Source organism: Epinephelus fuscoguttatus, linkage group LG22 (assembly GCF_011397635.1).
Source record: "Epinephelus fuscoguttatus linkage group LG22, E.fuscoguttatus.final_Chr_v1".
In the NCBI taxonomy this organism is placed as follows: Eukaryota; Metazoa; Chordata; class Actinopteri; order Perciformes; family Serranidae; genus Epinephelus; species Epinephelus fuscoguttatus.
In genome coordinates this window covers 27,996,496-28,023,256 of record NC_064773.1, presented here as the reverse complement: position 1 = coordinate 28,023,256, position 26,761 = coordinate 27,996,496, and the positions used below count along the sequence as shown (strand labels likewise).

Here is a 26,761-nt window from a genome sequence, read left to right as displayed (position 1 = left end):
TGTTAAGCTTTTAGAATTATCAAATTATCTGTCTCACAGATTTACACAGAAAGACACACACACACACACACACACACACACACACACACATTTGGCCTACTGCACATCTACAGTTGTGATATGGGGAGCTTTCTATAGACAGCACCTGCTGGCCTGACTGGTGTGTCTCTAGGGCAGGGATGGGATGTGTGTGACTGTGTGTGTGTGTGTGTGTGTGTGTGTGTCCGAGGGGAACTCCCCATTGGACAGATCGCGACAGCCCGGAGCCACGGGAGGTTTTCAGTGCTCTAGAAGGCAGGGGGGCCCAGGCCTGACAGGGCACAGCAAACCCTCCCTCTTTAACTCACCATGTCCCGGGGCGAACAAGTTGACCCCCTGGTCTGGCGCACCTCACGCCTGCCAACCGCCGTGTCTCGCGACAGGAAGAGCCGTTTGCCTTATGGGAGAGCCAACACCCTGGCCAAGCCCGACTCGTCTCCTAGGTACAGTTTTAGCTTGTGTAGTGTGTGTGTGACAACATCCAGGCAACAGAGTTTGGATCTATCTGGGAAACACATGGTGATATGAGGAGGATGGAATAGTGTCAGTGGCATCATGAACTGGTAAATGCTTTGGTTCTGCTTGTCCTGTGATTCTACAATGTCATATATCATGGAGATGCGTTAAGTTTTTTATTAATAGGTATCATATCTTTGTCACTGGATACTGTCAGTTTTAGTTCAGGTCATTGATTAGTTTTGCCAACAGCTTGTTTGATTAGTGTAGTACTACACACTATAAGCAGTGTCTTTGTAGGGTTTGTAGGGTTTTTTGTAGCTGAGCAAGTCGATAATGATGTATTACTGCTGCATCACCACAACACTCCATAGGGACAAGGTCAGAGTGGATGGTTTGGTGTTGGTTTGACACCAAAGTCACCATTGTTTGCATCCAGTGTCTTGCTAACAGTCACTGTTTCTTTAAACCTGATCATTCCATAATTACAACTAATTCCCTAAACCCTAACCTGTACCGTAGCATTGGCAGATCAAAAAAAAAAAAAAAACTAATATGAATTTTTTTTCGAACAGTTTCTGAAAGCACTAATGAATTATGATGTTCTCCCGATAGGAGTGTCAAATTACGAAATACTCATACGGGTTGTTTTGAAAGGCAGTGGCAAGTTACTCATTTTGACCTTTGCCAGGGAGGTTACGTTTTCGGTTCAGTTTCTTTGTTGGTTTGTTTGTCTGTTCGTCAGCAGGATTAAGGGAAAACTACTGACCCAACCGTCATTAAAATTGGATAGAGGGTGTAGCATGGGCCAAGGAAGAACCCATTAAATTTTGGAGCAGATCCAACTTACAGGATCGATACAGAAATTACTTTCGGTTTTATTAACATTGTGAAACAGGACATTTAGTGGAGGTCTTCACTTTCCCAATGCCCTTCTAGTTTATAGTATATTCTGGAGTACTGTGTGTCTTGATCAGAGAGATGATAATAGAGAAATGACAGGTAACAAAGATTCACGAGTTGGGCTAAAGGCAGTATTGTACTTAATCAGAAATACTAGTTCAGTGGTTGAACAGCTATAGAAACTTAATCCATCCATCCAGCCAGTCTGCAACTACAAACACTTTTGTCTTCCAACATAGTCAGACAAAATATATTAAGTAGTTATTTTTAGCGTAATCCGGCGATTAACCTAGATTTTGTGGTCCATTGTCAGCACCCTAACCCCTAAACCCTTAGGCCATTAGGGCAACTTAAATTACCTATTTTTGTTGTTAAGGTTGGAGGACTTATTGACATATTGAATGAATTCAAGGGCTTCAACTTGTACTATAGATTCTTCATTGTACAACATTCATGCAAAACTACTGCTACTACTAAACTATGCTAAACTACTGCTCAGTGCAACATGTTGCCATATAGCACGCATCAGTGAACACTTGATACCGAGTTAACTGTGCAAAATGCTCTTGTGGAAATGTGACCTCATGTGTGAGTCTGCGTCCAAGCAACAATACAAGAAGTAGCTAATTTAAGAGAGCCACGTTGGACAGACGCCTCCTTTGGACACGATGGTCGGATGTCATTACCTGCTGTCATCACGTTGGCCCGAGTGCCTAAGCTCCCGCCATTTTGGATCTCATACCCATCCGTTAGTGTCTGCCCTCAGGGCTGCGGCTACAATCAAGCTGAAACTGATATTACTCACATTTAATAGGACAGTGAAGGCATCCAATATCGCTCGCATGTGCGCCGCAGTGTCGTGGACTATTAAACGAAGGCCTTGTTGATGTATGTTGTATTGGATCAAAAGTGACAGACTGTACCCTCCCCTCCTTCTCCTCCTTACCACCACCTCATCCCCTTTCCCCAGTCCTAGATCCTGCCCTCGTGTGTTCTGGTGTCTCTTTTTCCACATTGGAAACATCTTAAATGCTGTGGGTTGGACAAGCACTCCAGGCTGGGGACTCTATACCGTTTCCTTCATGTTTCATTGCATTTTATAAAGCTGAAGGAGGGGGCAGGGGGGGTCAGGATGGGTCTTGCGGTGGAAAAATGTGCACCACAGCACCCCTGATTTTTTTACTGTCATATACAACTGTGTGCTCCTCCTACATGAGCTGCACTTACACTACCTTCTTTCAGACTCCTGTGGACTTTGTTGCCTTTAAAGATAACCCTTGCTTACAGCCTTGCACTGGACTCCCACTATAAATGGGAACAAAAAAATGTTTCCATCGAAATGCTGACAAAGCATTTTCGAATGTGACAGGCTCCATTAATCTGTGTCTAAGCTTGTCCTGTCTGTGTGCTAAGCGCCGTTCAGGGTATTTAATAGAGCACAAAACATACTACAGGGAGATGAGATGAAATGTGGTGCGGGCTATAGGGGCAGCATATTTAGTTGCCAGACATCATTAACCGACACGTCATGTATCATATAGTTCATTAATAACATGATGCAAAGGTGCTCACCTCTATAATGTGAAACTGCCCTGAACTTGTTCCCCCCTCTGTTCTGCTGTCTGCTCCCGAGCTCATTTGCATAACACTGCATCATGAAAACCTGCAAGGTCAATTAGAAATGTATAGTGACTCGGCACTTTATCACAGGTGGTTTAGAAGTGAGGTGAATTGTCCAGAGGGAGAGGTGTAAATAGAGAGACTGTGTGTGAGGAATGTAAATGTGTGTGTGTGCATTACAGAGAATGGGAACCTTTTCAAGAGTTGGACAGCTAATTAAAATTTTGCTCACCACCTTAAAAGATCCTCATCATTCAAATCTCGACCTCTCTGAACAAAGCATTAAATATCACAGACGCTCCGTGACGGCTGGTTTGATTCGGCAGAATGATGAAATTTATTCAAGATATTGACTGAAAATCACCTCGGCAAGGCCTGAAACTTTTGTAGCAGTCCTCCTTTTGTTGTACTTCTGCATAACAGGAAATGATGCATGAAGAAGAGGCGGCCAAAATATTAATCAGCAACAGATTTTTATGCATTTGCGCCTGTGATAGCTGTGGCCAGATGTATTATGTTTTCGGGTTGTCTATTTGTCCATCTGTCAATCCCATCCTTGTGAACGCAATATCTCAAGAATGCAATTTGGAGAATTTCTCCAAATTTGGTACAAACATCCACTCGGAATCAAGAATAATGTTGTTAGATTTTGGTGGTCAGAGGTAAAGGTCACTGTGACTTTGCCTCTGTTTCACTCTTGTTAACGCAATATCTTAAGATGACCTTGAGGGTATTTTCCTTAAATCTTGCACAAACCTCCCCTTAGTGAACCATCCATGTTTCAGAATATGTAGCTTCTTTGCAGCACATCTATGTCTGAAGCATTGTCTGCTGTATCTTGAGTGGGTGTTGGAAGTTTACAATCGTGAGGCAGTAATTCTAGTTTATAAAAGTCAAGGCTAGTACTTGTATGGAACCCTATTCCTTATAAAACCACTTTCTGATGTTATATCTGGGGTGTATTATTAATATGATATAATAATTCAGATTTTCTTGTCCCTGTGATCATGTTCTACTCAAAGCAGTATTGTGATTGACTTGTAATCACAATACAAGTTGTGATTGGTTCCCTAGTAATTCATTTTTTAATTCACTTTGGTTCACAGTGTGAGCTTAATGCATGAAATGCTGAAATGTAAAAGTCTCTTGGCATTTGTTAATATTCAGTTTCATGCAAAGTTGAGAACGGCACGCTAAAAGCAGAGAGAGCAGAAAATAAAATGTGATAACTGCAGTGCGTCACTCAGCTACCCAGTATAGGTAGTTTATTGTCTCTGTCCGCTTTCACTCACCAACGCCAAACCAGCAGCCCACAATCACAAAACAGAGAACAAGTTGTTCCTCGTTGTCAGAAAAGACGGACGTCTAAACAGAGTGCTAGTGCTTGTTGCTTCCTCTGTCCTCCAGCTGAAGCATAGCTACTGCTCTGGTCATTGTAGAGGACAGTTGTTCAAATGGGGCTCCCTCCTCAAAGGAACTGACTGGAAAACAACTTTCTGTCTTTGGTCAGTGTGTGGAAGGTATGAAGAAACATCTGCAATTATCTGTTATTCTCTACAAACTAATTTATTAGTAATATGTAACAGTCAAAAAAGATTTCTCTCCATGAAACTTCTTGAAAGGAGACTTTGTTAGTTGCTAGCTTATCTAGCTTTCCGTCTATTTAATGCTCTGTTATGCTAGCTGGGAAGTACAGTCAGCATTTTGTTTGGTTCTGTAATTTATACTTATTTTATGTGAAGTTACTGTGACGAAACTGTGAAACCAGTGAGCTTACAACATTTACTACTACTGTCTTTGTTAACAAACATTTTCCTGTAGTCATTGTCACTCTTTTCTTCAACATGCAGTGGTTCATATTTGTGTACATAACTAATTCTGATAAGCTAATAACTGTAGCACCCGTTAGCTAAGCCTGCCATGACACTGCGTGCAATATATCTTAAATACATTTTCAACACTTGTCTTTTATCCATGTTTGGGTATAGTTTTGTTTCCAGTTTCCTTGTAAAAATGTAGTTTGTGTAGTTGTCTTTATTAAAGGGGTGAATAAATAGCAGAAAAGGCCACTTGTTTAACATAATGCTAGCTGTGTTATAGTTACCCTGAACATCAAACAAGAGCTTTTCTTTCCTCGCTGGCAGGAGTTAAAATGATACTGTTGCTTGTAGCAATAAAGCCAGCCACAAACAATATTTTCTCCCAGGCATTTAGGCTACTTACTTCAGTTAAAACAGAAGATTATGTCTGGTTGATAGAGGGGCTTTCAATAGAGGCTCTGTTCACTCAGTTTATGACAACAAGTGAGAAACACTCACATGGTTCGCGAGTCATGCAGTTCACACACTTAGAACATTTACACACAGGAATAAACAACAGCCTTGCCACCTGGCCTTCGACTCTTCATTGTTTACAGGGTGTACGCATGATGATTAAAGGCGTCTCTTTGTTCATAAAGAGCTCTACAAGTAGCTTAACTGCTTCCTGTCAAACATGAATGGAGGGGCAGCCCGCGTTAATTCCCGTCTCTGCGAATGACTAACAGTGAGTGTTGGGTTATAAACAGTGACTGGTTCTGTGGGCATTTCCTTCGCCTCTGCCTCGTGTGTTGTGCATCTTGGGGTTTTCTTCAAACGGTGCAACCACCAAATTGATTGTGAAAGTTTTTCAGGCTGTTTTATGCCAGCGGCCCTGTAAACGGATTTAGAGATGTTACTGACTGAGTCATACATGTGTGGTAATAAACACATGTGAGTGGTCATGTGAAAAGTCAAAAAAATTTGCCCTGGTGTGCTACGGTACAGTGCGTACCATGTGCTCCTTCTTTTCTCTCCCTGGTTATCTCTTCTTCTCCCTCAGCCTCTATCTGAATGCCTCCTCTCACACGCGTTATTACATTAAGGCATGGATTAAAAAATTCCAGTAAGACTCTGGTCTCATTCCTCCTCTAACTGTGTTAACAGTCTGTCATCTTGTCTGCTCTCTCCTCAGTCTCACAGCACGATATGCAAGTCCTCCGGGCCACAGTGGAATAGGGTCTCCGCAGAAGAAAAACACAAGGTAAACATGGAAAACACTTTGTATACCTCTTTTGAATTATTGATCATTTTAATTCTCACATTATCTGTGTCGTTTAAAGTTCTGTACAGTAAGCATTCATTGTTGTCAGCGCTTTTTTGCATGACCCCTTGTCCTCACACGTTTGTCCATTTTACTTAATGTTTTCATGTTTTTATGATATTCTGTTACCACTACAGGGAGGTCAAAGGTCAGGGTGAGCTAGAGAGCAGCTGAAAGGGATTCAGTGTTTTGCTCAAGGATACTTTAGCAGGGTGTAGATGTGTCTCACGGCGGCTTGCAGCAGTGCCTCACAGTGAGAAGATGGTCTCTCTTAATTTGCTGAATATCAGTGATTAGCATTAAAAAAATCTATACTCAGGTAAAAGTACAATTACTCTCATACAAATCATTAAAGCTTTTAAAAGAAGACATGCTTTATTAATCCTCAAATTGGAAATTCAATTTTAAAAAACCTACTCAACTAAGACTGTAAAAGTACCCAGATAATAAAAGTATTAAAATGCAAGTTACCTCACCAATCCTGTTTGTGACCTTCATGGACAAGATTTTGAGGCGCAGCTGAGGGGAGGAAGGGGTCCAGTTTGGGGACCTCAGAATTTCATCTCTGCTTTTCGCAGATGATGTGGTTCTGTTGGCTCCATCACACCGTGACCTCCAGTATGCACTGGGGTGGTTTGCAGCTGAGTGTGAAGCAGTTGGGTTGAGAGTCAGCACCTCCAAGTCTGAGGCCATGGTTCTCTATGGGAAACCGGTGGATTGACCTCTTCGGGTTGGGGGAGAGTTACTGCCTCAAGCGAGGGAGTTCAAGTATCTTGGGGTTTTGTTCACGAATGAGGGTAGAATGGAGCATGAGATGGATTGGCGGGTCGGTGTGGCTTCAGCAGTGATGCGGGCGCTGTGCTGGTCCATCATGGTGAAGAGGGAGCTGAGCCGGAAAGCAAAGCTTGCTATTTACTGGTCCATCTACGTCCGAACCCTCACCTATGGTCATGAACTGTGGGTAGTGACTGAAAGAATGAGAAAGCGGGTACAAGCGGTGGAAATGAGTTTCCTCCGTGGGGTGGCTGGGCTCAGCCTTAGAGATAGGGTGAGGAGCTCGGACATCCGGAGGGAGCTTGGAGTAGAGCCACTGCTCCTTCGTGTTGAAAGGGGTCAGTTGAGGTGGTTCGGGCATCTGACTAGGATGCCTCCTGGGCGCCTCCCGCTGGAGGTGTCCCGGGTACATCCCACTTGTAGGAGGCCCTGGGGAAGATCCAGAACACGCTGGAGGGATTACATATCTCATCTGGCATGGGAACGCCTTGGGGTCCCCCAGGAGGAGCTGGAAAGCGTTGCCAGGGAGAGGGATATCTGGGGTGCTTTGCTCGGCCTGCTGCCCCCACGATTCAGCCCCAAATAAGCGGATGAAAATGGATGGAAGGAAGGAAGTTACCTTACTTTAAATAATAATTTAATAATTAATAAACTTTTAATATATTTTTAGGGTGTGCTGACCAGTGCAAAGTAATATTAAAAAACATCTGTTGTTGATTAATCTTTTTTTTAAATGAAGTAATGCTAATGCTAACTAAGTTGGCTAATTAAATAAGGAAATCCTATACAACTAAGATATGAACAATCTCCCACTCTCTCTCCATCTCCTCCTCTCTACCCCTCTCATCCTTACTATAACATCAAAATTATCATCACATATGAAAAATTTACATGGCTAACATTAGCTAGCTAATGACATTTTCACCTGCAGTATGTGCAACTTACTTCAGTGTGCCACTGTTGTCTGTTTTTAGATTTTAGTGTAAAAAGCGTGGCCAGATGTGGTCTGGGATTGTCATTGGAAGCTGCTTCTTGTTTCAGGTTGTCTCTGCCATCATCGTATTGTGGTCAAAAGGCATACAGTGCTTCTTTTTCTTTCTGGCAGCTGCAACTTTGCAACTGCGTTGGAGGTGCTCCTCGCATGCTGTACCCCCTATTCTCAATCCCTGCATTCAGAAAAGACTAGTAATGAAGGTATAAATGACAAATGTGGGGAAGTAAAAATAGGTTACTGACTCAGAAATATACTATTACTAGATATACTATTACAGAGGAGAAGTACAGTTTAAAAAAAGGAACATAAAAGGACTTGTTTCCTAAAAAATGTGCATTACTTAGTGATGCCTTACTACCCACCCCCGCTAAATGTTCATTATAATATTTCCTGTTACCTTTTCACAGGTGATTCAGCCTTATTAAACATGCCTTTCCTTCTTATTAGCATCAAGGCTGGTGCACTTAGATAGGCACATATATAATTGTGAAGGTACTTGTACATAATTTACCTCCAAACCAGTCTGAGAATTCCACAGCTGAGAAAACGTTAAGCGTTCAGTCAGTAATTACTATGAAAGACGATATCTAATTTGAAATGACTCACAGCAAAACTACTGTAGGATTAACTTTCACCAACACGCAAGTTGCGACACTTGGACATTATGGCTGAATACATGAAGAAAACACATTAGAAAAACATGTCATAGTCATACCCACATGATCAGGGTGACCAGTGATGCTGGAGAGTTCAGTGCATAAAAATATCCCCAGTCTTTTGCCCCCAAAAGGTTCCCAGAATCACACACAAAAAAATCAAGGAAGGAACAAGTAGTTTACTTGCACTTAAACTCTGTTAATCTCTGTTCTTGGTCCAGCGCTTTTACAACTTGAGAAGTGCTGTTCTGTGTCATGTGTCCTTTGGGAATAGCCCTTTTACACATTTTGGCAAAGAAGCTGCTGCTAAATAAGCTACCAGACAGTATAATGACACTCTTTGTGTTGCCAGGCTCTCGGCTGTAGCCAGCAGTCAGGGAACCACAGCTACTCTCGTGGTGTCATGTGCAAGCTGGTAAACCTATCAAACACACGTGGGGCCGCTGATCTTCCTGCCATCCCATAAACATAAGCATTTAGGCTCTCACACACATGGTCACATACACACTAGCACAGGTACACATTAAATGTACACACATATGAGAAGTCAATGTGCATATGAGACATTCATCCACAGAAGTACCCACACATACTGTATGTACACACCCCAGAGTCCAGTTGTCTGATGCTTGCAGCATTTGTTCCAGCTCAGAGGCAGTGGGAAACAGCATGTTGGCAAATAATTCCTCTCCAGCCGCCACTGAGCAATGGCAAAAATGCTGTAGCCAGCATCTCCAGCCCTATGGGTGGTAATCTGCCCTCTCACATCACTGACAACAAACCTCACTGCTGCTGCTTTGCAGAAATAAATCTCTCTACACACATGTAAAGATACACACAACACAAAGGAAGAACCTGCACTGGAGGTCAGTGAGCGGTGATTCCTCTGCTTCCATCTGATCCTCCTTCACATCATCGTGATTACCACATTTAATTGCTTTCTTGCCATATGAGAAGTTATTTTTAATCTCTATGAATCGTCTCCCCGAAGCAAGTTTTAGCTGTTCTAAAACGGGAAAACAATTGATGTCTCTCTCACATACTGTGCTCGATGTGGTGAAGAGCATTCCCCTCAAGGTGCTGGAGTTTTAGTGTTTCTGAGGCTCTTTATGAGACGTTCTGCTCGTTAGCCGGAGCTGAAGGCACTACTACAGCAACAACTGCACTGTTCACTTGCAGTCACTCATATGGATTGTTTCCATTGTTAGCAGAGGCGGGAACATGTTTGCAGTGTTCTATTTTTGTATTTGGTTTGTTTAGACTCATGTTATCCAGTTGGCTATGATTTATGTTCTTTGGTGTTCATAATAGTGAAGTATGCATAAAGAGATAGCAACATATGAGTTCATGTCTAAGACAAGAGGTTGCTCTTGTTTCTTTGTTTATACTTAGCTTTCCAAGGATGAGTAACTGGTGATAATTGAGTGCCAGTGTAGAACTCCTCATGCATTTCTACTTTTCAGAATGGTTTGCTTCCTCTAACTGACTTGTTTCTTTCTTTCTGATGAACCACTCTGTGGTTTTGTTTGATGAAGACACCCTCACACACCCTCACACTGCCAAGTGCTTTTACTTCCCTGGGGTCATCTGTGTGTAGCATTTTTGCATCTGCTACAGGGATATTGTATGTACCTCATTGTATGTACCCCCTTTATAGGGACCATACTGGTGTGTTTGCAAGTTTTGGACCCCTAACTACAAATCCCTGGCGATCTCCCCTCAGTCGTCTGCTACCTGAATACTGTTACTTGTATTCTGTTACTCGCCACCCCTGTATGTACTTAAGTTGTGCAATCCATCCAACATCAAGTCTGCATTACGATGTGTCAATTTTCGAGAGTCGCTTTTAATAAAACACAGAAGTGAATGGAGATCAATGGCTGCCTACAATGGTAGAAAATATGCATTTAATTTTTTAAAACATGCACAGTCTGGAAAATGGATAGCTATGATGTAAAAATAAATTTTTGTAAAATTTTACAAATAAATATTTGTTTGATTCTTAATGGGCTGAAAAACTGATAAGGTCCTTAAAGTTCACAATCTTTGCAGCAGGGGGTGATGTTTGACAGCTTGTTAGACACCTGCTAGCTCGTGGTATCTTTCTACCATTGTAATGACCCTGAGGTAGCTTTGGCTCTGCCCTGAAGGTGCTGTAAATTCCAGGCTGGCTAGACTAGATAACCTGCGCTCAGACAAACTGAAGATGTTTCTGTAGAAGTTGGCATAATCAGTGGCAAAACCTTGGCAGGAGAAATGAATCATAAGCGCTCTCCCCTCCGCAGGAACTATTGTGGATCGGCGCTGACTGACAGGCTGAATAATGTGTCTGACCGATCCCTCTCTTCTGGCCACCATCCTTTCTGTGTCTGATACACTTCCCCAAGTATATCCTAAAACAAAATCATTGTCCAGAATTTACATCACATTTCCCTCTCGAGCTCCATTTTGCTGATGCATTATCAAACATGTATTTTGGAAGATGAAAGAATCTTATGATAAAAGGGACTACCTCTGATTTCCATTTGAATTGCCTCAATCTCCCCCTCATTTCCCCACTGTTTATCTCTCATTTTCTCTTGTCTGGCTTTGCAGCTACACTATTTTTTCCTCTGATTCTCTCCCTATCTGAATCCATTTCCTTTTCACTCCCATTCTCTCAATTCTCTCCTTTGTTCTTTTTCATGTCTTCTTAGTTTTTTCTTTTAATTGTTCTATCTCTAACTCTCTTTTGTTCCTTCCCCTGTTGCCTGTACCTGTGGGAGCTGAAAACCCTGTAGCGACTGTCATTAGTGCATGTGCATGTGTTTAGGAGTCATTGAGGTTCTATTGTTTCTGTTTTGTTGTGAGATATTTCATTAGAAAATTAGACTTAAAATCCCTTTCCGACCCTTTATCTTTCTCTTTTGTGGAGCTGCTATTGTAATAGTCCATTTGTGAGCTGTAGCAGTCTTAGCTCTGGGCTTAGGACCACCTCTGCAGCTCAGTGCAACTACCAAGTCTCTGCTCTCAGGCCTTTATTGGCTTCTCTAAAGAGTGTAAGGTCTGCTGGTGCTGCCACTGTAGACGTACAGTCAGAGGTTTTAGGATCTAAGGAATTCAGAAGAACTGAATGTACTGTAGACACTGGCACATTTGCTGCTTCTCGATGTCAGTTTTATTTTGCACTTGAGCACATTTTATTTTTGCACGGTTGCCTGTATGAAACAACGTTTGCATTGTTCAGCACATGGATCGACTTATTAGGCAGTTTTGCTCTGACTACATGCTGTGCAGGTTGCTTAATCGCTGAGCCACATTGTTCTATTTTTCAAGGGAGACACCCAGAGTAAACTTGAATTGTTGCAATTATATACAGTACCATTCAGGTCTCTCTGCTGCAGTAATAGAGGTGCTGAATGTTTTATTTAATGCTTTCTGTGTTTCTCGTTGCATCATCAAATGCAGCGGATGGTTAGTTTGATAAGCCCTGCAGCTTAAAGCATAATTTGCTTCACTGACATCAGTTAGTGGAGCTGCCTTCCTCTGCAAATGAAGAGCTGCCCTGCTGAAGTGATGTGAAAAGATGAAGTAGGAACATTAGCAAGGCTAGGTGATTAATGTTCTTTATCCAGCATTGTATAGTATGAGAAAACAGTGCTGTTTCATGTGCCAAATTTAATAAAAACAAAGATCATTTTCAAAAAGGATACTTAATATACTTTTAATGAAAAGGATCTATAAACTGTGGATTGTATAAAACAGGCTCCATCTAAAGCATTCCACAGAGACAATAGAGAGCAGGCAGCAGTATGTGTTGCAGACTTTTTTTTTGGTAACAACTATCTCTCTAATATTTGGACTCGTTTTGGTATGAAATAGATTCCAGATCCAATGTGGAGTGCAAGGCCAAAAGGCAGATCACCAGCTTTTAATTCTGCTCCATTTCTGACCTAGATTTCAAAGGACACTCTGGGGACATAAAAGTGTTACTCCCAGATTGTACCACTATTGATTTGATCACTCCATGGACTTCCTTATCCAGGGTTTCTGCAGGTTCTTAACAAGTTTCAAAGCATCTTGAATTAAATTTTTTTCAATGATTAGGCCTTTAAAGGTAATAAATAGTCTTAAAGTGCACAGTTATTTTATCTAGTTTCATTTATCCATCTTTCAATTTCTCTTTGTCAAAATGAGTCAAGCTCTGTCACCTGAAGTCCACGTATCTCATCCATATCTGATCTTTAAACTTACAACTACTGTCTTTTGTTTTATACTTGCTCTTACCTGTTGGCAAAATGTAATGTAACCTAACTAACTGTAATAACCACATTTCTACATTAAACCTAGCCCCTGGCCTTCACCTGCAAACTGTCACTCAAATTAACACGTACACACTGGGAAGGGACTCAAAACGACCACAAAGAGACACATAAAGACCACAAAGAGATGCAAATGAACTGTAAGGAGACACAAAATAACTACAACGGGACACAAGATGACCAAAAAAGACACAAATTTACTTCAAAGAGACACAAAATAACTACAAAGGAACACAAAGAGACCACAAAAGACACAAATTTACTTCAAAGGGACACGACATAACTTCAAAGGGACACAGAAAGTCCAAACAGGACACAAATTTACTTCAAAGAGATACAATGCAACCAAAAGAATACACATTATTTTAAGAAGACACTACAAATAGATTCAAAACTACCAAGAGGATACAAAAATTACCTCAAATAGAAACAAAGGCAAAACCACCACAAAGTCTACAAGTCTTGCTTTTATGTAGAGGTGTTGGGGCCTTTTGTGTGTCCATGCCCAGGGGCCCATTGTCTCACAATCTGCCCATGCTTAAAAAACATGACATTTCGGTACGCAGAAACTGAGAACTTTGTGTATTCCAGATGAAGTTCATCATAACTACTTCTATTTGCCAGAAGCATAAAACAGCACCGCAGGAAGTTTAGTGAGATCTTTTAAAAAATGAAGTTTTTAATCAAAGCTACATGTAGATTTTTTTACTCTGTTTGTTTAGTTTTATTATGTCAAGGCCTTAAAAACTCAATGGAACATATGAAATATGTTTTTTCCTGCTGGGGGTTTTGACCACTTCATGATTCTACCCTTTAAAAGAATTTCCCCTCCGACATCTCGGCTCCATCTGCGATACAGACACGAGTGACATATTCAGCGTAGCGAATCGATTATCTTTGTTAAAGGACATCACGACAGCTTTCAGGCAGGGAGACAGAAAGACACCAAGTTGTTAGAATCTATTCAAGGTTTTTTATTTTTTCTCTTTCCCTCTTAATATTGACAAAGACTGGGCTATGAATGGAAACACCCACGGCCCTCTGACTCAAGCAAGGTCTTCACTCAATGCCCTTTTTTCAGCATTACCTACCTTTCCGCCCACCTTGTTTTCTGCACTCTGTCAGCTGTGAGAGTTTGTGATATTGCTGTGCTGTTTCTTGTCTTTGTAACCCTTGTCAGACATTGTTTTTGTAGCTGGTCTGGATGCAGTCTAGTCACAAAGTGCAAACAAGCAATCAAAAAAGGTTGTGATTGAAAAAAATATGTGTCACCAAGCAAGGTATGGATCCTTAGTCGGTGACCTAAAAAGCAGTTTTCAAATCAGTTCATAAAAATCAAATCAAGCACATAGAAATCGATCCAACCTGTCATAAATCTTGTTATGATCCTTGAGCCAGATGCCAAATCTGTTTTTGAAATAACTTACTCACAAACAGATGGTTGAAAGCATCTGGCAAGGTTCATAAAAAAATGCGATGTAAAGTTATCGTACAATAACAACAGGTTTTTGATGATATAATTCTATGAGCGTCCTCATGGGAGTCATGAAAATCCTACAGCTGCAGCATGGCAAATCAACATTTGACACCAGCAGCTCTGACTCTGTTGAGAGAGAAAGATTATGCAAAAGTGTGTACGTATGTGCAAGAGAGTTGGGAGACTGACTGAAAACACCAACCACCTCAGTAGGTGTGTAAGCCTTTGTTTCTCTATACAGCGTCAATAGATGTACAGAAATAAGCAATGACTACACATGTAGGAGGATGAGAGAGAGGGAGGACACAATGAAGAGTCATTATACGTCTCCAGATTTACATGGACTTCATTTTTTCGTCCAACAATGGACGCTGACAGATCTCAATCAACCTGTCACGAAGCAATCTGTTGTGTCTTTCTATATTCTGTCACGTTGTTTCACCAAAACTCAAAGTTCACCTCCTTCTTTCATCCTTCTTTCTCAGCCCACAAGGGAACACACACTCTATCTTACAGCATTCTCTTGATCTCTCTTCATCTTACACACTGACACACAGTGAGTCCAGGGTCAGTATTCATGACACAATGGAGGGACTCTTTCAACTTATAGTGAGTCGAACTTTCTTTGCCTTACTTTCTGTGCTGTGTAGAGTCTATGCAGCACAGCTCAAGGCCTAGCTTGTGGTCTTTTATCTGTCCTTTTGAGTCCAAGTAAGGCTTGTTTTCACTCCCAGCGGGGTCTCCCACCATCCAAGGCTCAAATTGGAAGGATAGGTTCAACTTTTCAACTTTTAAGACAAGCCGATATCAACGTGGACTGGATTTCTTATATAGTCATCTGTTACAGGCACGCTACTGCTAGTGTTTACATTACACAGCCGACACTGCTACATATAGCTACATGCTAACGACAGGGAAACATGTAAACTTGATTGTTGATTTGTTGACTCCATTACACTCATTCCTCTGGTGCAATGACATTGCAGAGATGCTAGGACCAGGAAACCCTGACAAATCAGAGGAGACTGAGTTTTTTTGGGAGGGGGGCTTAAAGAGACAGGCACTAAAACAGAATGTTTCAGACAAAGGGTGAATATAGATGTTCTAGCACAACACATTTTCAAACCCAACTCATCAAATACAGACTCTTGGTCAGTGGCCCTTCATGTCAAAATGTGACGCATTAGGTACCCCTTCTGCGTCAGTTCTAGACATTCAAGGATGGCGTGTCAATTTATGCTCATACATGCATCGTCTCTTTTAAAAGTATCACAGGAAATGTATGGTTTCTGTTTGTTAAATGCATACTCTTTGCATAGTCTTTTTGAAGTCAACTGACAACGTAGGTAAAAAACGTTTTCAGATTAACTACCGTAGGTTCAAGCAACAAAAGAAATGCTTAGGGTTTTGAGAAGAACGTCATGGTTTGGCTTAAAATAAGTACATTTGAGGTATTTCATGTAAAATCCCATGCTGCCTATCATAGTACACTATGGCGTTATAAAAACAACTTGATTGACTTTTGGTTTAAGACTGGACACAAACAGTGGGCTTCTGGATGCAAGTCCGGAGTTTGTTTGTCCCATTCATTTCCCCCTTCACCCGCCCAGTGTGGACTTTATTGCTATTAATACTACAGTAGTTGCCAGGGGTGTGAACAAATGCTGTCGCCTGGGTCGTCTCATACTGCTGGTAAACTGTCTCTGTGCATCGGCGTCGGTATTTGACGAGTTAGGAGTGAGACGAGGTTGTCTAGCACAGACAGTATGAGGAAGCAAAATACAGGTATGAACCTGAAAATGGGTATAAGGTCCTCTTTTAAGCAATGAACATTTGTGAGCATAGAAATAAATATGCCATTATTTATTCACAACCTTGTCTGAGAAAAAGCTGCTCTCAAGGGAGAAATAAGTTAAATCTCAGGTGGGTGTAGACAAAGAAATATAATGTTTCTGGCTAAGTAATAATGTCATGTAGACATTTTTCTGCCCCCAGAGGAGCTCTGCCTCAAGGCAATTTTTCTACAGAGCTAAAACTCCAATATGTTATCTTAACGTCTAATCTCTCTCTCTTTTCTCCGGCCGCTGCAGGTTACCAGGCCCCTCCAGAGTACCTGCTGCAGGCAGCGGGGCCTCCAGGAGCCCAGGCTTATCCAACCTCAACCGTCGCAGCCAGAGCTTCAACAGCATCGACAAGAGCAAGCCTCTTCAGTATGCCAGTGGCAACGACAGAGGTAAGACAGCACATTACCGTTCTTAGTACCACAACACACACTGTGACACCAAGCCCAGATTCTGATTGTGTTAGAAAGCTGATAGTAGAAAGGACCATGCTCCATCCCAACCACTTGGTGGCACCACTGACTCAGACAGACAAAAGCTGCAGAGAAGCCCAGTCCCTCTCTTTACCAGTCCTCACCAGTCTGCTGAATCATCCCCAGTTCTTTATTCCAAGTGAGTTATAATGGATGCCATTAAATGGAGGCGGTGACAAATTTTCACAGCATGGCAAGAGCCATTTGAGATATGACCAAAGGGGCACATTCAGGCAGCTGCTCTGCCAAGCATGATGAAGCTAATTGGAGCGATTATGTTTTTAAAAGAAGGGTCTCACAGTGGAGTTAGCGTGCACAGCAGTTGATTTAAGACAAAATTGATTATTCGCAAATAAATAGCTGCTTTAACAGCCCCCTTTTTTGTTGTGAAGAGAAATTATATCTGCTCACAGTGCTTTAATTACTTTGCTATTGGCTCATTCAGAAGATTTATCATGACTTATTGGCTCATACAGTGATAATAATTAAAACCTACCTATTGCTCACAGTCATTTTAATAATCTAAACCATTCCTGACAAGTTTATGACATTATAATTGACAAACCTTTTGCTTTGGCTCGCAGTACTGTATATGTAATCATAAAATGCTTTATGAGATCTTGGTTTGGATCTTAAAGCATTGCCCAGTCACAGAGGGAAAGCATGCAGGATTTAGTCTGTAGAGTTGCAAGCGGATCAGAAGGAGGTGATGGAAGTGGAGGTGAGATGCAGTGAGTGGCAGCAATAGCAGTGAAAAAAATGCCTCCAGCAACTTCTCATTTTAATTCTGTCTTTCTCTCTTGCATTCAATCCTAAAAGTTCGCGCAGGGTGTGCACTCAACTCCAACTTGAGTCAGAGATGTCAAACTCAAAAAGAGGACGAGGGATGGCGTGGTGAGAGTAGATAGAAGTCAGAGGGTGGACAGGGTTTGTAGCTGAAAATAGAGAAAAGAGGAAGCAGAAATTATTAAAACCAATCCTATTAGTCTTTTGCTTTAGTCTAAAGATCAGTGATTTGTGTCGATTTATCCTTCGACACATCACGTTATAAAGAATTCAGTCGATCAGTTTCTTTTTAGTGTTTTATGAAAATAGTTGGCTCTTTTTAAAAGGGTGGATGTGTCCTAATCCTGGCCATTCACACAGTGCGGTTGAGTCGTGCCAGAAGACAAACCTGCAGTTTGCAGAGATAAGACGCCAGGCGTTGGAGCCTCACTGCAGGAGAGATGAAACAGTGTTTTGGTCTAAAGTAAAAGGAAAGAGAAAAAAAAAGAAAAATCAATTGTGGGGAAATGTCAGCGATGCAGACAGAACCTTCTGGGCAAAAGCAGGTAGTAGAGAGAGAAGAAGACTGAAACAGATACAGGAAGTGTCTGCTACAAGCCCTTTTAGACATCTTCTTGAGTTTATTTTTTCTCTTAAAGATGATTTCATTTGCCCCTTTCATGTTACATATTCTCTTTACAACATTTTATCTTGTATCTATCTATTTTTCTTTTGCTATCAGATTCTCATTCTTAAAATCATTCCAAGATGTGTTCTTATGAAGCCCGTGGTGAGAAGGGGATGTAAACAAGGGTACAAAGTTTATTCAGGTCATGTGATGACACCTGAGCCAGTTGCTACTCTGTGCGAAGACTTTGAGCTCAGATTCTCCTTACCATAAATTATATGTTTAATATGTAAATCTATCAGCCAAATTAATCATCCAACATAGATATATTTATATATCAAAGTGATTCTTTCAGACACATTTTTGAATCAGTGAAGTTAATATTCTGGAGGATACTTACTGCTCTGACCAATGAGAACACCTGTTGCCTGTTATTTAGTTTTCATGTGGATCATTTTCTGCATATCGTTAAATTGCAGAGAGGCATCTTTATATTAAACAGAAGTGTCTTTAAACCCAAATGAATTGTGGGACAGGAAATAGTTAAAGTAATGTCAGCAAATTACATTTTTTTAAGTGACGATGATGCATGTTCTTTGGGTTTCTGCGTCCTCTGACAGGATGCCTGTTTTGCTCCCTTGGGTGAGAAGGTCTGGAGCAACAGTGAGCTGGGGTGCTGGTTTTCTTTGGTCCAGATTTATAATCTTTTATTGAAGAATGACCCGTATAACAATAATTTATTCGACTAATTTAAAAACATATAAAGCAGCAACACTCCACAAAACATCATTCATTTAGTCATCCTCCATAACTGCGTATCCTATTCAGGGTTGAAGGGGGGCCGGACACCACCGCGCTCGACTTGACCACACCACAGACTGTATGGGTATTAGCTGTCGTGTTAGTGGGCCAATCACACGTCACGTTAAATCGAAGAACGCTTGCAGTGACTGGCTGTGAGCAAAACCATACAAATAGTCTTTTTTTTAGATCTGGGTACATAAAGAATGAAATGCAGGTACCATTTTACTGGAGAAGTTTTGATACTCCTTGGTACTAGGTTATTTTGATTGACACCTTAAAGGTATTGAGTACTTGTTCAGTCTGTCCCAGTGCAATTATAACTTCAATTTGTTGTTAAAACCTCCTGATCAGTTTCGACAAGGCTCGTTTATTTCCATCAGGACCTAACACAGCTGTTAGACTTATTATTTTTAAAGGTGTGGTTCAAATATTGATGTAATCAGATGTTTTATTAGTCAATTCATTTGAATGCGGGGTTACCGATAAGGATACCGATAAGGACACCCCTAATAGTGACTGATGTGCCAGTAAAGACAGCTACACAAGTGAAAGTCATCTTCTAGTTTGTTTATTTCTATAACTTTTTCATTGACAGGCATGCATGGCCTCATATGGGGATGGAGTGAACCCATTAGAGTGTTGTTTTACTCACACGCAGTGAAGCTCTTAAAAACATGAGCTCAAAGGGCACAAAGAGGATTTCATCATTCTTGTTGCCATGCAACTATCTAATTAACTCCAGCCAACTAAATTGGAGCATCAAAGGGCATGTCTGTAAAATTGGACTCAAGAAAGTTGATGATTGCACCGCTCGTTGTAGGGAGTGAGGATGAGGAGGCAATTGCAAAACTCGGTGGAAGCTGAGTGGAGAAGCTGCTGACTTCCTCCAGCAAGGCGATAATGTATTATCTGTCTGACAGTGATGTAATGGGGAGAGCCGCTAAAGCTGAAAAGTGTTCAACTCAGAGTGTGATAAAATGTATCCAAAACAAGAGCTGCAGTTCAGATGACAAGAGAGGTCACTGCTGCATAACTTGCCGCAGGTTTTATCTGAGCAGACTTCAGGTGTATGCCTGTGCATCTGTGAGCGGTGCATGTATGTGACTTTTTGCATGTGTCATCTCATAAATACTACCCACTTAAATCCAGACATTCGGTTTCCCTCCATCATCTGTCATGTGGCTGCAAACAGCACGTACGCTTGTTGTTTGCGGTGTGTGTGTTTGTAAGCAGAGGGTCCACCGCCGCCCAGTAGAGATGACATTTCATTCCTCGGCGGCTGAGGCAAAAAAAAAAAAAAAGAAAAAGAAAAGAGGAGTCTGTTGCCATGGCAACGACAAGTCACTGCACGGTGAAAAGTGTGGTGGCGCTCAAAACTGCCTCCGGGGTGGGGAAGGAGGAGAGGGGAAGGAGGGAGGGGAGGGGAGGGAGGGATGTCTAAAGACGGGGTTAATTGACTGGACACAGAAAGACACACACACACACACACACAGGATCACACAAACGCTTGTAACCTCTTTCATTCACATTCATAAACCGCCTTGAGGGCCACTGCACTGTCTCTAAAGATGAAGGGTAATAGAGAGGATACACACATATACTTGGAAATATAAACACAAGAATGGATGCACTCTCATCCATGTTTGTATCAGCACCAAACAGCTTTCCAGACACACACACACACACACACACACACACAAAAATACAAAATTAGTGTGTTGTTTTTCAGCAACAGCTGCTTTATGAGGGTACCTGGTGGGGATCTATTGATTAAATATAATCCAAATGTTCCTCTGCTGGTCTGAGATCAGAACCCTCTGTATTCTGACTCATCTCAGCGTTCTAACCTGCAAACTCATTAGAGGCAAACAGGAGAGTGTCTGCCAGTTCACTGCCCTTTTCAATATGCAGAAACAATGTTGTAAGACAGGGAAGAGGAGGTTCTGCTATTGTACTCATGCACTTTGACACAACTCACTTACACATGCAGACAAGATACATGCATTGTTTTGTATTGCTTGGGTATTAAAATGTGCGTGGATAGATTTAAACACACACATGTATGTCTACACACATTCTTAAATGCGCGCAGATATGACACACACACACACACACACACACACACATATGTAAAATCAGTCCTCGGAGTTAGAGGAAGAAGAGTAGAAGTTTCGTTTGCCTTCTAATATTTTTGAGATGGCATTTTATGGTGTATTTTATAATCAGCTACAATTAATTTTATATATAATTATCTAAATTGTAGTATAATAGACTCTGTAATTATTCAGCATTATTTTAAACAAAGATCAGGTTTTAAGCATAACCAGTAGCTGAGGAGCGAGGAGTAAATATTGGGCACAAAAATATTGAGATTTACCTAAAAATGTGCTTAAATTGATATGATTAAAATAATCTAATATATCATGAATGCTTCAGCCATATAGATACTGTATATATCTACAGTGTGTTTTAGTGAGTAGATGTATTGATGCTTTGTTTGCAAAACTGATGACCCATATGTTATACTGCCCAGCTGTTTATTTTGGATTGTTTCCTGACATGATGTCAGCAGATATTCATGACTGCCCTCAGCTTTAGCAGCAGTAGTTTTACGCCTCTTGATTAGCCGCAGACTTCAATTGCAGTCATAAAAAAATTTGATCACCAAGTTTCACAGAAACTGCAGTAAACTGACTGGCTTGGAATCTTAAATAAACAAATAATAATTGCCCGTCTTGACTGAAGATATATGGAAGTGAATAAAAAGTCAGTTTGCTGTTGGCGCGCTGCGCTACAATGTGAAGACGAGTCTCTGTTATAGCCTGACAGACTGCACTTCTCACTCAGGATCTGACACAGTGCACTGAGGCGTTTTCAGGCATGTTTTAAGGTTTTAGAGAGTGTTGTCAGAAGTGTAAGCCGGTTAAAGTCTCTGGGCCGCGGCCGCAGCTGAAACTGAAACCCCCTCCCCGCCGCCTGCCTGAAGGGGCTTTAAACTGCAGACTGGAGGTGACTCACAGCCAGCTGAACCCTGCTCACTCTGCTGACTGACAGCCAGACAGACACTCAGTCTAATGGGGCATAACTTCATGCTGTCACTCTGTCGCCTTCCTCTCTTTATTCCTGCCCCGTCTCTAATTCTGCCTTTCCTTCTTTTTTTTCACTCTGTTTCTTTGCGTCTTTCCCTCTGAAGTGGCCACTAACTCACACCCAGAAGGAGATGCATTTCTGTCTGCCTTCTGTTGTGTCCATCTTCAAATACTATACTTATCTGTCTGGTACCGGATCTGTGTGTGTTTAAGACAGGGGGTGGGGGCTGCCGATGGTCGCAGTATCAACCAAACAGGAAAAGTGGTGTGTCTATGTAAAGGTCAATGCTCAGCGCTGGACGCTAAAACATTTATTTTACATGCATGATGGATGTTTATATGCTCTGTGTGCATGTATGCGTGTGTTTGTATTTTCCAAGCACCGTTTGACTGAAGATCTAGTAGAAGTAAATGTCTTTGTAATGCGACAGAGCTCAGCAAACAGGCCTGTAATGGAATACATGACAGCAAATGTGATGAGTGGTCAAATATGAATTAATATGAATGAAGAATCACTCCAGAAATGATTTGAAATTATAATATTGAATATATTTATAAAACGTTATTGCGATGCGGACACAAGGGTGGTTTTAGAACTATGAAAAAGGCCTATTGTCTTCATGCTGTAGTTTTGTTGCCATTGACTTATTCATTCATTTATTTGTACTAAATATGGAACGTCTGTTCTGCACACAACCAGGAAACATGTTCCCCATGGAGTTTTCTTGTAAACAAACAAAAGTTATCCTTGAATTCAGTCTTTCTCACCAAAACGCTCTTAAAAGCATTGCTCTATAGTGCTATTAGTGATTTTAAAAATCCCACAGAGTACCTTTGAAGGACAAATTTAACCTCAAATCCATCCATCCAGTGTAATGTACCTTGCAAATGTTCTGCATGTAGATAAATGGCTGAATGTGGATGACACAGTGACTGGATATTTTTGGCAGATACACGTTTTACAGCAGGAAATATTTCAGCAATTTTGGTTTTGATGCAAGGTCTTTCTTTTAGGGCTGCCATTTTCTACCAGTATTGAACATTCATATGAGGGAGAAATCCCTGGATCAGAGGCAGACATCAATTTCTACACCCACTGCAGCTTCAATATGGAAGACATTTTTTGAGTTGAGGTTGAAGTGTTCACATTTTTTTCCAAGTGGAAAAGCTCACTTTCTTCCTGCTCCTACATTCCCTGTCTGCACATATAACACAAATAAATTCAATACAATCCAAGAATAATTCTAGGAACGGCAGAAAATCACCAACCTGAAAACGCAAAAATAACTCATAGAATATACTGATCATCAAAGACTAATGATGTTGAACAGAGAATCTGGGGGTGGCTGGATATTCTCCGTCCATTTTAACATAGCTGGTATGATCTCTTTTGTTGTCATGGTTACAACATGGTGGCCCGCCCCTTCTAACCACTGTTATCCACCTGAAAACATGCTGCGACAGGCATCTATAGAAGTGTAAATCAGGAAGCAGAAGTCTGAACAGGAAGCTACAACACACATGAGTGCAAACTCCTTCGAGACTCCAGTGTAATAATAACAGTGAAATCTTTTCTTTTAACCCATCCTACTGTAGACATTCTGCCAATTGGGAATAACACTGAAATCCACTGAAAGTTTCCCTTTTGTGCTTGACTTTTGAGCTGAATGTGTGTTAAACCACAGAGGAAGACAGCAGGGTATTCAGCTGTGACTTTAGAAAAGGTGGTTTCTCATGTCAAATAAATCCAGGAAGACTATGAAAGTTTGCCACAATCAGATCTTGGGAGTCTTTGCTCCAAACTTTTTGGTTTGCTCTTAAAATCCTCACCAGTGTCAGAGTCACTACATTGAATATTACTACTGTGCAGAAGTGTTCCAAAATTAGATATCAAATGTCTATTTTACATGAATGAATGACCGAATTTAACCAAATTGCAAATTTGTAGGCAAAATTATACAGTTAATTATTGTAAATGATGTCACTGTTATAACACTGAACTTTTTATTTAAATCAATCAGTGGCTCAGTTATTTGAATTGGAAATATGATTTGGAAATTAACAACCGTATCGAATTAGATGTGTTAATTTACCAAATAAGCACTTTTAATAATCAGCCTTTCTGTTTCTCTCTTCTTCCCTGGTTCAGAAGCGGTGAGGGGTATCCCAGTACCTGGCGGGATGAATGGGAGTGGTATTGGTGGGACGGTTCCCACCAGTCTCAGCGGGCAGCAGCTGGCCTCTGCCATCCCCTCACCCACCGCCGGCAAGTCCTGGCGCAGCAAGTCCATGAACCTCAAGCACAGCGCCACTTCGTCCATGCTGGCAAGCCCCACGCACTCACCCTCCCCCACCCTTTCACCCCAGGGCTCTGAAGGCCTTCAGCCACATGGAAGCGATGGGTCAAAAGTAGGGTCAGCTGGCAGCAGCGGACCCCAGAGGTCCATGCTGGAGAAGTTCCGCCTGATTAACCCTAGATCGGCTTCGCGAGCATCGCCGTCTGTGGCAGAGATGGCTCTGCAGGAGGAGGATGACCTGTCAGAGTATGGTGAGGATGGATTGACGCCCACGGGGTCGGTGTGTAGCAGCGGCAGTAGCAGTGCTACGGCCAAGCAAATGTCTCCCAAGACCTCAGCATCGTCCCTCATTGCACCAAGCAAGACTTCCTCTTCTTCCTCTCCTTCCTCATTTTCAAAAGCATCCAGCAGCAGGTCCATGGCCTCTTCTAAAGACAAGGAGGACAAAAGCAGATCTGGGAAATCTTCTAAGGACAGCTCTCCACCCAAAGAGGAGAGAGAGTCTTTTGCTGACCCCAACAAGAAGTCCTCCAAAATTGCCAGCCTCATCCCCAAGGGAGGGAAGCCATCATCTGGAAAGAAAGATGGCGGCACCCCCTCGGCTTCTAGCGGCATCCCTAAGCCAGGACTCAAAGCTCCCTCCACCACGACGTCCAAGTCTCAGAGTCAGTCACAGAGCCAAAGCCAGGCCACCTTGAACAGCAGTGGCAACATGCGGGGTGGAGAGGGGGAAAGAGCTAAGCTCACGAAAGGAGGGCAGGGTGGGAGTTTCTACATACAGCGCTCCAGTGGGGGCCAGGAGGGCAAAAGGACCAGCATGACCTCCTCCACCAGCACCTCAGCCCTTTCTGGGTCCAGTGGGATGCTGGGAGGAGGAGGAGGAGGGGGTGGAGGAGGAGGTGGAGCGCTTGGAGGGAACGGAGTAGTTCAACTTCCTCAGCAGCAGCAGCACAACCACCCCAATACTGCCACTGTGGCCCCCTTCATGTACAGGTGAGACATGCTGTTTATCTTCATCTCTCCCACACTTTTTTTCCTGGAAGAGATCAATATATTGACCCTTTTACTCAACGTCATACCTGCACACATCCGGACACACATACAGTATATTCCTGGAGCACTCCCAGTGATCAGCTGGCGCCCCCCACTGTGCATCTTGCTCTCGCCTCCACATCTTTTCACAGTCATTACAGAACAAATTAACATCCACTGCCTGATGCTTGCCAAAGCCTATTATTTAACTGTCTGGGTTTCATCTTTGATGTGAGAATCCAGACATTGGCAGCGTTCAAAAACCCTTCCCTCTTCACTTCATTCAACCGCTGTTGTTTTGATGCATGCAGCTGGCGCGTGGTTCCCTGGCGTTCCAGCCATCAGAGGTGCAGGAAGTGGGTAAATCTGCCCAGCAGGGCCGATTTTCTCTTACAACAGTAGAGGTAATCCAGGGGGGAAAAAAATGGAGGAGCCGCCAAAGTCTCCAGGATGCCTTTGTGCTCAGAGAGAAAGAGAGTTAGGAATCCCATTAAACAAGACTTAATCCTTCACCCCTTCTCTCCCTCTCTCGTCTTCCTCCTCCGTTGTGCACAGTCAGCTCTGCCACATTGAGCTGTGCCTCTTTCGAGCATTAGCATTACTTTAATCCCACACATTTAGCAAGTTAAAACTGCTGCGACTATCAGTCCTAGGCCAACAGTGGGTGATAGTCACATATGAAGAAGGGGACCAAAACCGAAACTGCAAAAGCACAGGCCGCCCACTCAATGATTAAAAAGTAAACATTGAGTAGGGAAAGAAGTGTACCATCTGTGATGTCACCCACAAGATTCTGAGGGAACATTGTGAGCTGGGCTCGAGTTTACAACTTGCTGCCATTTTTGTCAGTAACTGGGGCTAGAAATTTTGCCAGAGTGAGAAGAGTTGAGAATGCAACCACTACAGCTGCTCTCAAACTACTACCTCTTACTGATTTTTTTTTTTTTTTTTGTTACGAAATCATCACCCAAAAACACATAAGCTATAAAGAGACCATCACTCCTCTGGGGACCAATTTATTATTTGCATTTGGAGAGAGAAGCTGAAAGTTTCTTTACTTGGTGCAGTTCACTTTAAAGTTCTAGTGGCCATTAGAAACCAGTCTCTGATTAGTTGATGAGTTGGCCAACAGACTCAATGGACAGTTGGGCTGGTAAAAGCTTCACTCTCTCTGCTGTTAAAGGGACAGTTCAGCCCAAAATCAAACATTTTTCTCTTACCTGTAGTGCTTTTTATTGGTCTGGATTGTTTTAGTGGAAGTTACCGAGTGTTCAAGATATCCACCTGAATACAGCTCAGGAGGACGCCATTGATGTTTACATCTCACACTGTCATAAACATGCTGTTGTCCATGAGTAGATGGATGCTTCCTTCTGTACGGTGATACAGTTGACCGATGTGGTTTGGTAGAAAGAAAATAGTTCCTAAGAAACTGCCCACAACAGGGTCTGTGGATTATCTTGAGTAACTGCATCATGATTTCTGGAAAGAG

The 26,761-nt window shown here is 42.0% G+C and overlaps 1 protein-coding gene across 11 annotated transcripts in view; it reads left to right on the top strand.

Moving 5' to 3' along the window:
• nav3 (neuron navigator 3) overlaps positions 1-26,761 on the top strand; it is a 539,739-nt gene that overhangs the window by 417,630 nt on the left and 95,348 nt on the right. For all 11 annotated transcript variants that reach the window (XM_049566143.1, XM_049566145.1, XM_049566146.1 and 8 more), the window contains 3 exons: positions 6,010-6,078; positions 16,431-16,573; positions 24,090-25,230. In XM_049566143.1, the coding sequence (XP_049422100.1) occupies positions 6,010-6,078; positions 16,431-16,573; positions 24,090-25,230 (1,353 nt within the window). The remainder of the gene's footprint in view (positions 1-6,009; positions 6,079-16,430; positions 16,574-24,089; positions 25,231-26,761) is intronic.